The 11,614-nt window shown below is 61.0% G+C and overlaps 1 protein-coding gene across 2 annotated transcripts in view; it reads left to right on the forward strand.

The window, feature by feature from the left end:
• The first annotated feature begins 209 nt into the window (after positions 1–209).
• Pde4a (phosphodiesterase 4A, cAMP-specific) overlaps positions 210–11,614 on the forward strand; it is a 34,111-nt gene continuing 22,706 nt past the window's right edge. Inside the window, exons 1-2 of one of the 2 annotated variants that reach the window (XM_005405596.2) lie at positions 210–320; positions 1,037–1,227. In XM_005405596.2, the coding sequence (XP_005405653.1) occupies positions 273–320; positions 1,037–1,227 (239 nt within the window). In that variant the 5' untranslated portion in view covers positions 210–272. Of the gene's footprint in view, positions 321–1,036; positions 1,228–3,504; positions 4,042–11,614 lie in introns of those variants that run through there. The other variant, XM_005405595.2, reaches the window with a different exon arrangement.

Genomic DNA, 11,614 nt, shown 5'->3' on the forward strand with positions numbered 1-11,614 from the left:
CCGAACCTGGCATTGACGCTGCCCGGGGCTCCGCCGTGCGTCAGCTGTTGTCCTGGCAACGACAGCACACGTCATCGGCAGGTCGTGCGTCAGCCTCTCGCTGACGTCACGCCCCAGGAGAGGCAATGGGCGAGGGGCTTGGCGGGTTCCAGGCCGGGCCGGCAGGGGGAGCCTCTAATGAAGGATGCCTTCGCTTGATCCTGCAGGTGGCCCTGGCCTGAGGCGACATGGCTCCCGCAAACCCCACCTCACTGACACTCTAGGTTGGCGGGATGAAGAGGAGTTGCAGTTTCCTGTCTGTGGCCGGGACCGGGGACGAGGTGCGAGGTGCAGGGCCTTATTGGGGGCGGGACCGAGACCACAGTGGGCGGAGTTTGGGAACAGCGGGTGTTTAGTCCTCTGTGGGCGGAGCTAAAGCCGCAGTGGGCGGGGCAGAGACGAGCGCCCTCTGGTGACCAAGTCTGTTTCCTGAGAGTGGCCAGGAGGCGTGTCCACATTTTTGGCCTCAGTTTACTCCTTTGACTCCACTTTTCTTCTGCAGCCCAGATCAACATTCTCTCAGCCTTGGGTTACGAAGCACAAGATCCTTCTCAGGGGGCTTCTCAAGTGGGGAAAGATTTTGTGACAAGGTCTCACTATGTAGCTCAGACTGGCCTCAAACTCGACAAGTTTCCCTTGTCGCAGCTTTGAGGATTTGGGCCAGAAAGTGGAGGGCCACTGGGGTGAGATTTTTTTTTTTTTTTTTTTTCGGTACCGGGAATGGAACTCATGATGTTGCGCTTGCCAGGCAGGCGCTGTGCCCCTGAGCTAAATCCCCAGCCCCTGGGGTGAGATCTTGAGTGTCCCACTCGTATGGGGAGGAGGGGACCACTAACGTTAAGGCCAAGGGGCATCCTCTAGGATGTTGAGGCTCCGAAGAGACCCTACCCACATCAGCTAGCTGCTTGCTCTGATGGCGAGGTGGGAGCGTTCCTGGGGGAGGGGCTCAGTCTTTGCAGGCCGGGCCGCTCCCCATCCCACCCGTGTCCCTCCACAGAGGCCCGGGGAGACCCCGGAGGCCGGCCGCACCAACATGCGTCGCCCTCGCCGCCGCCTCTCGTCCGGTCCCGGCCTGGGCTGGGCCGGTCCTGAGCCCTCGGATCCTGGTGTCCCTCTGCCCCCACGGCCCACCACGCTGCCGCTGCTGGTCCCGCCGCGGATCTCCATCACCAGGGCGGAGGCCAACAGGTAGGGAGGAGGGCACCCAGACTGGGAAGGTGGGGAGGCACAGGGCCAGCTGGTCAGGGACAGCCAGCAGCCCTCGGACTGCTCCGGACTTCCAGTTTTGCAAAAGTAGCTGAAACTCGGAACTCTATCGGGCGAGACTGTGACATCCCTCCCCTTTCTACTTCAGGCGCCTTTGAAGCCTCCCCCGAGCCCCCCCCCACCTCTTTTTCTATTTTTCCAAGCTGCCTGGGTCAGCAAGGTGCTGTACAGAAATCTGGGGTCCTCCCAGAGCACCCTCCCCCTTGGTTCCAGGATGAGTAGAAAAGACAAACAGCGGAGCTGGCCTTGGTTGCTGGTCTGCCCTCTGCCCGCAGACCACCGCTCTCTGCAGGCCCCGCGTCGTCCCGCTCACTCTATGCCCTCCCAGTGACTCCAAAGGTCAAACCCAGGGTCCCTCTTTGGTCCTGATACCAGGGCCCACTTCCGGATGGAGACAGAAGTGACTGTCATTCCTCCCTGCGCCCTTCCCCCATCCCTCTGGCTTCTGTTTGGTTCAAGTCCAGCCAGGTCCATCTCGGGACTCCAGCCTCAGCTCCAAATGACAGCCCTGGCCCACTGCCTCGTCCCTTCCTTCGGCAACCCCTCCCCCCTCCCCATCCCCCAGCAGAGCTCTGGCCGCCCAGGGCCTGAACTTTGTAGAATTCAGCCCGGCTCGGGACGTTCAAATGACCCAGGGAAGCCCTGCGGCCTTGGAGATCACTTAGAAGCCTTGGGGGAGGAGAGGGTCACACTTCTGGCCTCTGGGATACCCCGCGGCTGCTGATGGGGGGCCAGTTCTTGCTCCGCGTTCGCCCACGCCAAGAGCCCCCTCCGGCGGGGAGGAAAGTGGTTGTGGAGGTTGGAAGAGGGAAGGCTCTTTTCTTTTTTTTATAAAGAGAACGGCGGGGGGCGGGGGGCTGTGGCAGAAGGCACGGCCTGCCCCAGGGAGCCCGGAGTGGGGGTACGGGGGTGCGGGTCCGGCCCCCGGAGCGCGGAGCTGAGCGGTTTCGGGTCCGAGCGGGGATCGCTCTGGGAATCACGGGGGCCATGGGCACCCCTACCCTGCAGCCCGCCGCGGCCTGGGGGATGGGGGAGCGCTCGGATCCCGCTTGTTCTTTGCTCGCTCAGCGCGGCGCTGGGGGAGGCGGGAGCGTGAGTCACGGCGACTCCCGATTTAGGTGCCGGAAGGGGGTTTCTGCCGGCGGAGGCCGCCGGGAGGAGGCTCGGCTGTTTACTTGCCTGAAAAGGGCACGGCGGTGCGCCCCAAGGCCACCAGGACCTGCCTCAGTTTACCTTCAGATGAGCTTTAGAAGAGACAGAGATACATAAAGCGGTGGGCGGGCAGCTGCAGTGTCCGCCACAGGGCGTCCTCCTGCAGCCACACCGGGAACCAAAGGCACACACCCCAGAGACCTCCCAAAGAGGCCCCGGCACACACAGATCCCCTCTGACACTACAGACGATGGAGGCTCAATCGCGTGCACAGCTCTGCAAGCACGCGCTGAACACAATGCACAGCGGCGCGCGTGGGCACACAGAGCGCAGCCCCCAGACCACCGCAACAGACCCCGGAGACGCGCACGCCCTCCAAACGCGCGGCGCACGTGCGCGCACAGCCCTCACCCACAGACACGCAGAGGCGCACACACGGCAAAACACAGAGAAACAGGCAGACAGGAGCAGCCAACCACGTGCGCACACACATTTCCAGCCAACATCGAAAACATAGACAGCACTAGGAAGGTGCCACGTGCGCGCACACCCCGCCCGGGCGCGCACTGTCACCCTCCTCCGCCCCGCAGCCCGGCGATCCCCGGCAGCCCGCCACAGCCTGCCGCAGGCTCCGTGCGCGTGGCATCGGGACCCCTCCCCAGGAGCTTCCCCCGGGCGCCGGGTATCGCCGAGGACACGCCAGCACCCGGCTCCGCCTCCGCCGTGATGGACAGACTGACTAACGCGCAGGCAACCAGTCCGGTGTCTTCTGGCCGATCAGATTAACCGTTTAACTCCTTCGCGCCCGTGCGCGCCGCTGTGAGGCTGGGCGCTCCGGCGAGAGTTGAGTGCCGGCGCCCCCTCCCCGCGGGAGCAGGGCTCTGCGTGGGCGGAGAGGGCCCCCCTCCTTGGGTGGCTGCCCCCCACTGGCCCGGACGGAGGAGGAGAGGGGCGGCGCTGACAGCCGCGGCGGGCGGGGGGCAGGGAGGGGCGGGACGGGGCGGGGGAGTCGGGGCTGGCGCCGAACGCGGAGAGCGCAGCCGGGCTCGGAGCCGAGCACCAGGAGCGGACAGGAAGCCACGGCGCCCGGCCCGGGGGCGATCGGCCCGCAGCGCCCCCGGGTCTGTCCCCGGGGCGCCATGGCCCCACTGAGGCCGGGCGCACCCGCGGGGCTCCGGGCGCGTCGGCTGGCGCGCAGCTGAGTGGGGTGCAGGCTATAAAGGCCAGCGCCACCCCCCGGGGAGCAGGTTGAGGGGCCGGCGACATGGAGCCCCCGACCGCCACCTCGGAGAGGAGCCTGTCTCTATCTCTGCCCGGGCCTCGGGAGGGCCAGGCCACCCTCAAGCCGCCCCCCCAGCACCTGTGGCGGCAGCCGCGGACCCCGATCCGTATCCAACAGCGCGGCTACTCCGACAGCGCGGAGCGCTCGGAGCCCGAGCGGCAGCCACACCGGCCCATAGAGCGCGCCGACGCCGTGGACACCAGCGACCGGCCCGGCCTGCGCACGACCCGCATGTCCTGGCCTTCGTCCTTCCATGGCACCGGCACAAGCAGCGGCAGCGCGGGCGGAGGCAGCGGCAGGCGGTGAGACTCGGGGCGGCGGATGCGCGCGGGGCGCCGGGGAGCGCAGGGAGGGCGCATCGCGTCCCGCCGGCCGCAGGGGGCGCTGTGACGCGGGTGGGGTTGGTGTGACTGGCGGGGGCGGAGAGGGGAGTTCAGCTGCGGGGGCGTAGGGGACAGGGGTCTCTACCTGTACAACTACGAAAGCCAGCCCCGTGGTCGAACTAGGGGGCGCCATGCTGCGTGGGGGGTTAAGTGGGTCTGGGTTGGGGAAGGGGCCGCAGCTTTGAGCGGCCTAGACGGTGACGGTGCAGGACAGTGGTTAGACACGGCTATCACCTGGAGGGACTTTCCTGGGGGCATCGTACTGAGGGCTGGATTCACTGTTTGGGGTGTCCTGGCAGCACGCTAGGGGATACCTGCAGGGACCACGGACACTCAGGGTCCTCCTGGGGGGGTAGAAACCTCTGTGAGGGACCGTTGGTGACTTGTCCCACAGCAGGAGGGGCGGGAATGGACACGCGGCTCTGGGATACAGGGTGTCCTGCCTGTGTGTCAGTATGGAGCCGCGCTCGGGGCAGGAGCCGGGTTCCATAGCTGCCCAGAAGCAGGGGACAGTGCCAGGGGCACACAGCCCCAGCGCAGGGTGACGGAATCTCTGTCTTGCGATGGAGGCTGAGTCGGGGTTGCCCCGAGGATATCCTACCACTGACCTCAGTTTGCCCCGTTACTGTGTGACCAGCTGCCACTGCCTCGGCAGTACACTGTGCCTGGGCTACCGGGGTCCCTTTGTGCTCCAGGTTACCATGGCTGTGACACGGTAGCTGTGTGCCCCAGGCACGGCGACTGTGACGGCATGCCCTGCCTGCGCCACCATGCCGTGACTGCCACAGGGTGACTGCGTCCCCATGGGACACGGTGATTATGACAGCAACTGTGTGTTCCAGGAACACAGTGCGTTCTCAGGGCGATGGGCCGGGGGGCCGGGACGGCAGGATGGGGTGTGCTTCCCGGACAGTGTCGCTGTGACGTGGTGGCAGTGTGCACTGCCAGGAGGTGACTGTGAGAAGACCTCTGTGCTTCTGGAGCAGCGGCTGTGCCAGTGAGCACCCCCCGTGTGTGCTCCAGGGGCGCTGTGACTCTGCCCTCGGGGAGCAGAGTGTGACCGAGCGTGTGCTCCAGGACGGTGACTGTGAGATGGTGTCTGCGATCAAGGGACCAGCTGTCAAGGACGGCGTGCGCCCCCCGAACGCAGTGGCTGCCGCGCGGTCCTGGGTGTCCTCCTGGGGACAGTGTGGTGGCTTCCCTTGGCACTGTCCCTGCTCCCTGGGGTCCCGTGAGACACGCTGGCTGTGTTTTCACCTGCCCTCTGCACGTGTCTGAAAGTCGGAGCCCTGAGCTGGCGACTGTCCCTGTTGCCCACCTGGGATGCCCTAAAAGCTGGTGTCCCCTCACCACCCGCCATTCTTAGCGATCGTCCCTGGCATGGTGCAGCCCCAGGATCTGGCTGCGTGTGTCCCAGTCTCGAGAGTGACTGCCACCTTAACTCACCCATGCCTGCCTGCTGCTTGGAACATCCCTCGATGCTCAGATTTGAGTTTCGCACCACCGGAGTCCCCAAGTGTGACCCTAGGCTGTGACCTCTTTTTCCCAGGTCCCTCTGGGGACCTCCACCAGCCACCTCCACTTCTGTTCTGGCAACTCCCAGCCCCAGTACCCCAGCCACCAACCCCTGCGAAACAAATGATACCGACCCAACACACAACGTCTGATATTTCCCGAGAGAAGCAGAGAAGAGTCGAAGGGAAGCAAAGCTAAAGTCAACAGGAAATGCCAGGACCTGAGGCAGGCGGCCAAACGGGCCCAAGCCACTGTCCCGAGAGAGGGGTTGGGGATCGAGCTCCATTCCCTTTTAAGGCCCTAGGGATTTCTTCTACCCTGGTCTCCACGGCAGTGGCTCTCGAGGGACAGGGGCTGAGTGGTGATAATCATAATTACTTCAGTAACATCTGTCTCCTAACAGCTTTGTCTCAGGCTCCATGCCAGCGACTTACAGCAGGTGTTCTGTAAGGTATCCTGGTTGGGCAGAGGAGGAAACTGAGGCCCAGAGAGGCGCGCACACACGCCTGCTCGCACAACCAGAAACGGCAGAGCTGAGATTCCAGGTCAGGTCTGCCTGGTGCCTGTGTGTCTTTTCCTAAGCATCCTGCCCTCTCTGGGCCTCCCATTCCTGGCCAGAAAGTGAGGCTGTGGCTGGCATGGGCCTGCTGGGCAGTTTGAGAGTTGTGTGAGCTCGGATTTGTGTGAAGGACTTAACCTGGAAGTGCGAAGTAGATTATCTCCCAGGACGCCGGTGGACGCGGCTCCTCCGGAGTGGGGATTAAAGGAAGCTCTTCCACAGCCCGGGTTCTGCTTCTGTGGGCGGCTGTGTGGGCTCCGGCTGGCTGGGCTGAGAAGGCCCTACCCCTGATCCCTGAGTAGGAGCCAGAGGACCCCCAGGGCCTCCTTCAGGGACCCACATTTCTCCAGAAAGGAGGTTCTCCGGGGCAGCGCCCCACCTTGGAGTCCATCCAGCCACCAGCAAGCAGGTCCAGCCAGTCTCCTAGACTTGAGCCGTGGGGACCCCCAGAGAGGCGACGCTGCCCCTCCCCATCCGAGGCGGCACCTGCACTCCGGGCCCAGCCGGGGGGTGCAGGAGGCCGCAGTCCTGGCGCGCCCCGCGGAGGAGGACGGCCTGGAGGGAAAGAGCGCTGCCTGGCTCGGGGGCGGGCCCCGCGCGCCTGCCCCTCTCCTGGAGCCCCAAACCCTCGCCGTCGCGGGCCGATGGCTCCCGGAGCGGGTGCGAGGGCCGGCCGTGGTTCCGTCTCTAGCAGGTGGCCTCTGTCTTCCCTTGGGTCCTCACCCGCCCCTGCCCCCTGCGCTGCTCCGAGCCCGGGTGCTGTGTGTGGGTCTCGCGCGCGCCCCCTGCTGGACGGAGAGGAAGCGACAGCCCGCGTGCGCTCCGGTAGTCACCTGCCTCGGCGCCGCGCCCCGCGCTCCGTATTATTATTTCATGCGTATCGAGCGCCTGTGTTGCGGGCGCCAGGCCGGCTGACCGCAGGCCGCGGGGGAGGGGCGGTCCTCGCGCTGCCCGGGGTGGGACCCGATCGCCGTCCTCAGCCTCCACCCCCGAGGCGGCCTCCTGGCAGACGCGCAGGAGCTGGGCCGGGAAGTTGCGCGTGAGAAGTTCACGTCCCGCCCGCGCGTGTTCGCGCCCGCGCTTCCCTGCAGGCGCCCTCGTCGCCGGACTCCTACCCAGAAAACAGAAGCCAAGGGACTTGTGCAAGGTCACACGGCCCGGAAGGGCAGAGTTAGGATTTAAAACGTTCTGAGAATGGTGACCCGTGCCTGTCATCCCAGCACTCGGGAGGCTGAGGCAGGAGGATCACCGCCAGATTGAGGCCAGCTTGAATTACATAGGGAGACCCTGTTTCAAAAAAGCAAAACAAATAAAGGAGTCAGGGGATCGGAGGTGTGCAGATGGAGCTCAGCGTCAAGGCCCCTGATTCAAGCCCCAGGAGGGCGAAACAAAACCCTCCTCCCGTCTCCAGCAGCCGGTAAGAGTCAAAGCACAGCCTGGCTCACTGCCTTGCTGTGTGACCCGAACCAGACGGCCGGCCTCTCTGTGCCTCTTTCCTCATCGGTGAAACCAGGCTGAAAAGCAAGCGGCCACCCCCAGGGCTGCGGGGAAGCTGCAGGGCCGTGGGTGCGCTGGCACCCCGGGCCCCGCAGGAGAGAGCATTTCCGCAGATGACTTCAGCGCAGGTAACGCGGCCGCCTCAAGCCGTTCACTCGGCCCCACTCCTCTAGTGACTGACTGCAGGACACTCTGCATGCAGGAAACTGGGGCCTTGGTCCTGGGGAGATCTACAGCCTGACAGGGTGAGGATAGAGTTTTTGTTCCCTGCAGTACTGGGGATTGAACCCCAAGGCCTTCACCCTGAGCTCCATCATCCCCAGCCCTTTATACTTCTCATTTTGAGACAGGGTCTCGCTAAAGTCGCTAAGTGGCCCAGGCTGGGTGCAAACTTGCAATCCTCCTGCCTCAGCCTCCCCACGTGCTGGGGTGACAGGCGAGGGCAGAATTTTGAGGGGCATCTGCGCTCACTGTTTCTATTCCTCTGCCCTTTTCTTGCTCTGTGGTTTTCCCTGACAGAGCCTCAGTTTCCTCACCTATCATGGGAGCATTCATTCTACCGACACACGCTTGAGACCAGCGGCAGCTCAGAATTTGATAGAGCCAGTCCTGCTGCCTGGGCTTCACAGACTGGTGGGTGAAGCAGAAATAGCAGTGAAGATAAAGCCACCCGGTAATTATAGATGGTGACATGTGGGCTATGAGGAACAGAGGGAGCCTGAGGTCAGGCCAGGCTTCTCTGAGGAGGTGACATTTGAGCAGAGACCTAAATAAACTGAGAGAGGATGCTATGTGCAGATCTGATGGGAGAGGGATGCCAGCCAGAGAGACAGCAGCCAGTGCAAAGGTCCTGTGGTAGAAATGGGAGCCTGGGGCAGAGAGGAAGTGAGGGAGGAATGGAAGGAACCAAGGTGAGGAAGTGAAGGGGAGCTCAGAGCTCAATGATGGGCTAGAGATGGCTTCCTAAGGAAGGGGACAGAGGTCACAGGGCTGGAAGGAAACATGCACAAAGGGCCTGTGTAGCCTCATGGCTAAAATTCTAGGAGTCTCTGACCAAGTTCTCCTCCCTTCGGGATGGAGGACCCGGCCAACCTATGGCCCCTTTCTACTTTTTTTTTTTTTTTTTAATAAACATACATCCATTTATGAAATAGGATAGGAACATTACAAACTTTACACAGTTATGGATAGATTAGTAGGAAAATATCAATGGCTGCTGTAATACGTGGTGGGATCTTCAAAGTGGTTTCTCAGGAAGACAGAGATATGCAGGAAGGATCTAATAAGTAGTTACAGCCTAAGGGTTGTCAAAAATAGCATATTACCTCCTCACCAGTGACTCCTTTCACTGAGGTATGATGGCTGGAAGGAAGGCCAGGATTGAAAAGAAGGACCGAGAGACTTGCACCTGTGTCTAGCAACAGGCTATTTTCTTGTTCCTCCATAGTCATAATTACCCAGGACTCCTCGATGGAGATGACGGTCTGGCCAGAGGGAGAAGGCAGACCATGCCCCAAGCCCTCTCATTCCTGTTGGACTAACTGGCAGCATGGGTCTGAGCTCTGGGGCCTCCACCTCAGAGGGCAGACCGATCTCCAGTGGTCTCCTTTGCATCCAGGGCATGGCCCATGGGGCCTCTTAGGGCAGTTCCTCTTGAGGTAGCCTGGCTTTTAACAGTGGTAGCAGATGAATGCAGTAGTTGAGTTCTTCTTGGGGCCCCGGGAATCAGACCTGGGATCTGTTTCTCTTAGTGGTGCAGCAAAAGCAGCTGCTTTTTCTCAGTTTCTTTGTTTTCTCTCCTTGGCCTATGGCCCCTTTCTGGACGTCAGTTTCTCTGTCTAAAATGGGCCCGGGCTGATCTACATCAGACAATACAGGGACAGCCAAGGTGGAGGAGGCTCAGGCAGGCAGGGGACAGGGACACCAGGGACAAGAAACATGGGGCGAGGGGCAGGCATGGCTCTGAGCAGGACTGGGGTTGGAACTCTCGCGGGGCTGTGGCAGTGGCTGGGGCCATCCGAATGTGGTGGTGAGGGCTGCTAGTGACATCTAGTGGGTGAGTCCAGGCCTCTGGCCGCGTAGCTATGCAGTGCTCGGGACAAAGATTATCCAGCCCTAGAGATGTGACGCGCAAGGACCATGTTCTCAGCTAGGTGAATCGAAGCCAAGGGGGACAGACATGGCTGAGGGTACAGTTTACAAAAAGAATCTGAAAGGAGGGTGTGGCAGTGCACACCTGTAATCCTGGCACTTGGGAGGCTGAGGCAGGAGGATCTTGAATTCAAGGTCAGCCTGGGTTACACAGGGAGCTCAAGGCTGGGCTACATAGTGAGGCCGTGTCTAAAAAAACAAAACAGAACACTTCTTTATTTTTCTTTTCCAGTACTGAGGGTCAAACCGAGGGCTTCTCGTAGGCGAAATCTTATGTATGAAATGCAGATATGTAGCCCTTGCTTGGTACACACCCTGGAAGTTGATTCTGGAGACACCCCCCCCTCATAACAAAACCTGTGAATGCCCAAGTTCTTTCTTTTTTTCAGATGGGGTCTTGCCTTGAACATGTAGCAATCCTCCTGCCTCAGCCTCCCGAGTGCTGGGATGACAGGTCTGTGCTACCACGCCCAGTTTCTTAGGTTCTTTATATAAGAGGGCACAGTATTTGCATAGAACCCATGCCTGTTCTCCCATGGAACTAAACTTACCTCTAGATGACTTGTAACACCTTGCAGACTATCAATGCTATGTATATAGCTGGTACCCTGTATTGTTTAGGGAAAAAAATCAGCTTGCACATGTTCGGGATTGACACATTTTTCTTTCTTGTGTTCTGTGTTGTTGTTGGAAGCCAGGGATGTAAAGCCAGTAGCTCTGGAGAACCAATGCTACGCACACTGCTTACACAGACACTAACATTTCCCGGGGGAGGCAGGCGTGGTGGCATAGGCCTGTCGTCCCAGCACTTCAGAGGCTGAAGCAGGAGGATCACCAGGAGTTTGAGGCCAGCCTGGGCTACATGGTGAGTTCCAGGCTAGCCTGAATGGCACAGTGAGACTGTGTCAAAAGAAAAAAGGAAAAAACAAAAAAACAAAAGAACAACTTTGTCAAATAGTGAAGGCTCACTACATCCACACGCTGTGAGACTTCTGTGTGCCTCAGTGAGGAAGGTGTTCTTGTTATACCCATTCCACAGCTGGCAAAACTTAGGCCCAGGGAAATGAAATGGTTTGCTGAAAGTCAAATGGCTAAGTGCCAGAGACCAGACTCAAGCCCAGGCCCCTGACCCTGGGCCCCATGACACAGGGTCCAGCAGCTAGCGAAGTAAAAGTTGGGTACATGGATGGGCACAGGGAGCCCTGCTGGGACCCCAGCATGTCCCCATCTCCTTGTGCGGTTGGGTCTGCCACGGAGGGAAAGTTGGGTTCTTGGGGCACACTGGAGGCTTTCAGGGTGTTTTTGTTTTTGTTTTTTTGAGACTCCAGGGTGGCCTCGAACTCGTGGTGATCCTCCTGCCTCAGCCTCATCCCTGCTCCACAACACCCGGCACCCCTGGATTTTTGAAGATGTCTCAGAAACAATGAGAACACAGCTAGGAAGACGAGAACACAGCTAGGAAGACGGGAGCACTTAGGGCACTAGACAGTGTACCTCAATGAATGTGTACGACTTGTGGGGGGATCCCAAGGATTTGGAGGCACCCGTAGGTGGCGGGGGAATGGCTATTTCAGGGACAGAGCCCTGCGGAGGTGGTGGAGATGTCCGAGGGCCTGTGCGGCGGTCTCTGAGGTCTGGGAACTGTTCCACATCAGGGAGGTTTGTGGGCGCACCCTCAGATTGGAAGGGCGTCCGCTGGGGCTTGAAGACGCCCTTCCGGCGCTGGCAGGGCGGCCAGAGGCACGGTGGGGCGGCTCTGGGGTCCGCGGG

This window comes from Chinchilla lanigera, unplaced genomic scaffold, assembly GCF_000276665.1.
Source record: "Chinchilla lanigera isolate Chin_1 unplaced genomic scaffold, ChiLan1.0 scaffold00094, whole genome shotgun sequence".
Lineage (NCBI taxonomy): Eukaryota > Metazoa > Chordata > Mammalia > Rodentia > Chinchillidae > Chinchilla > Chinchilla lanigera.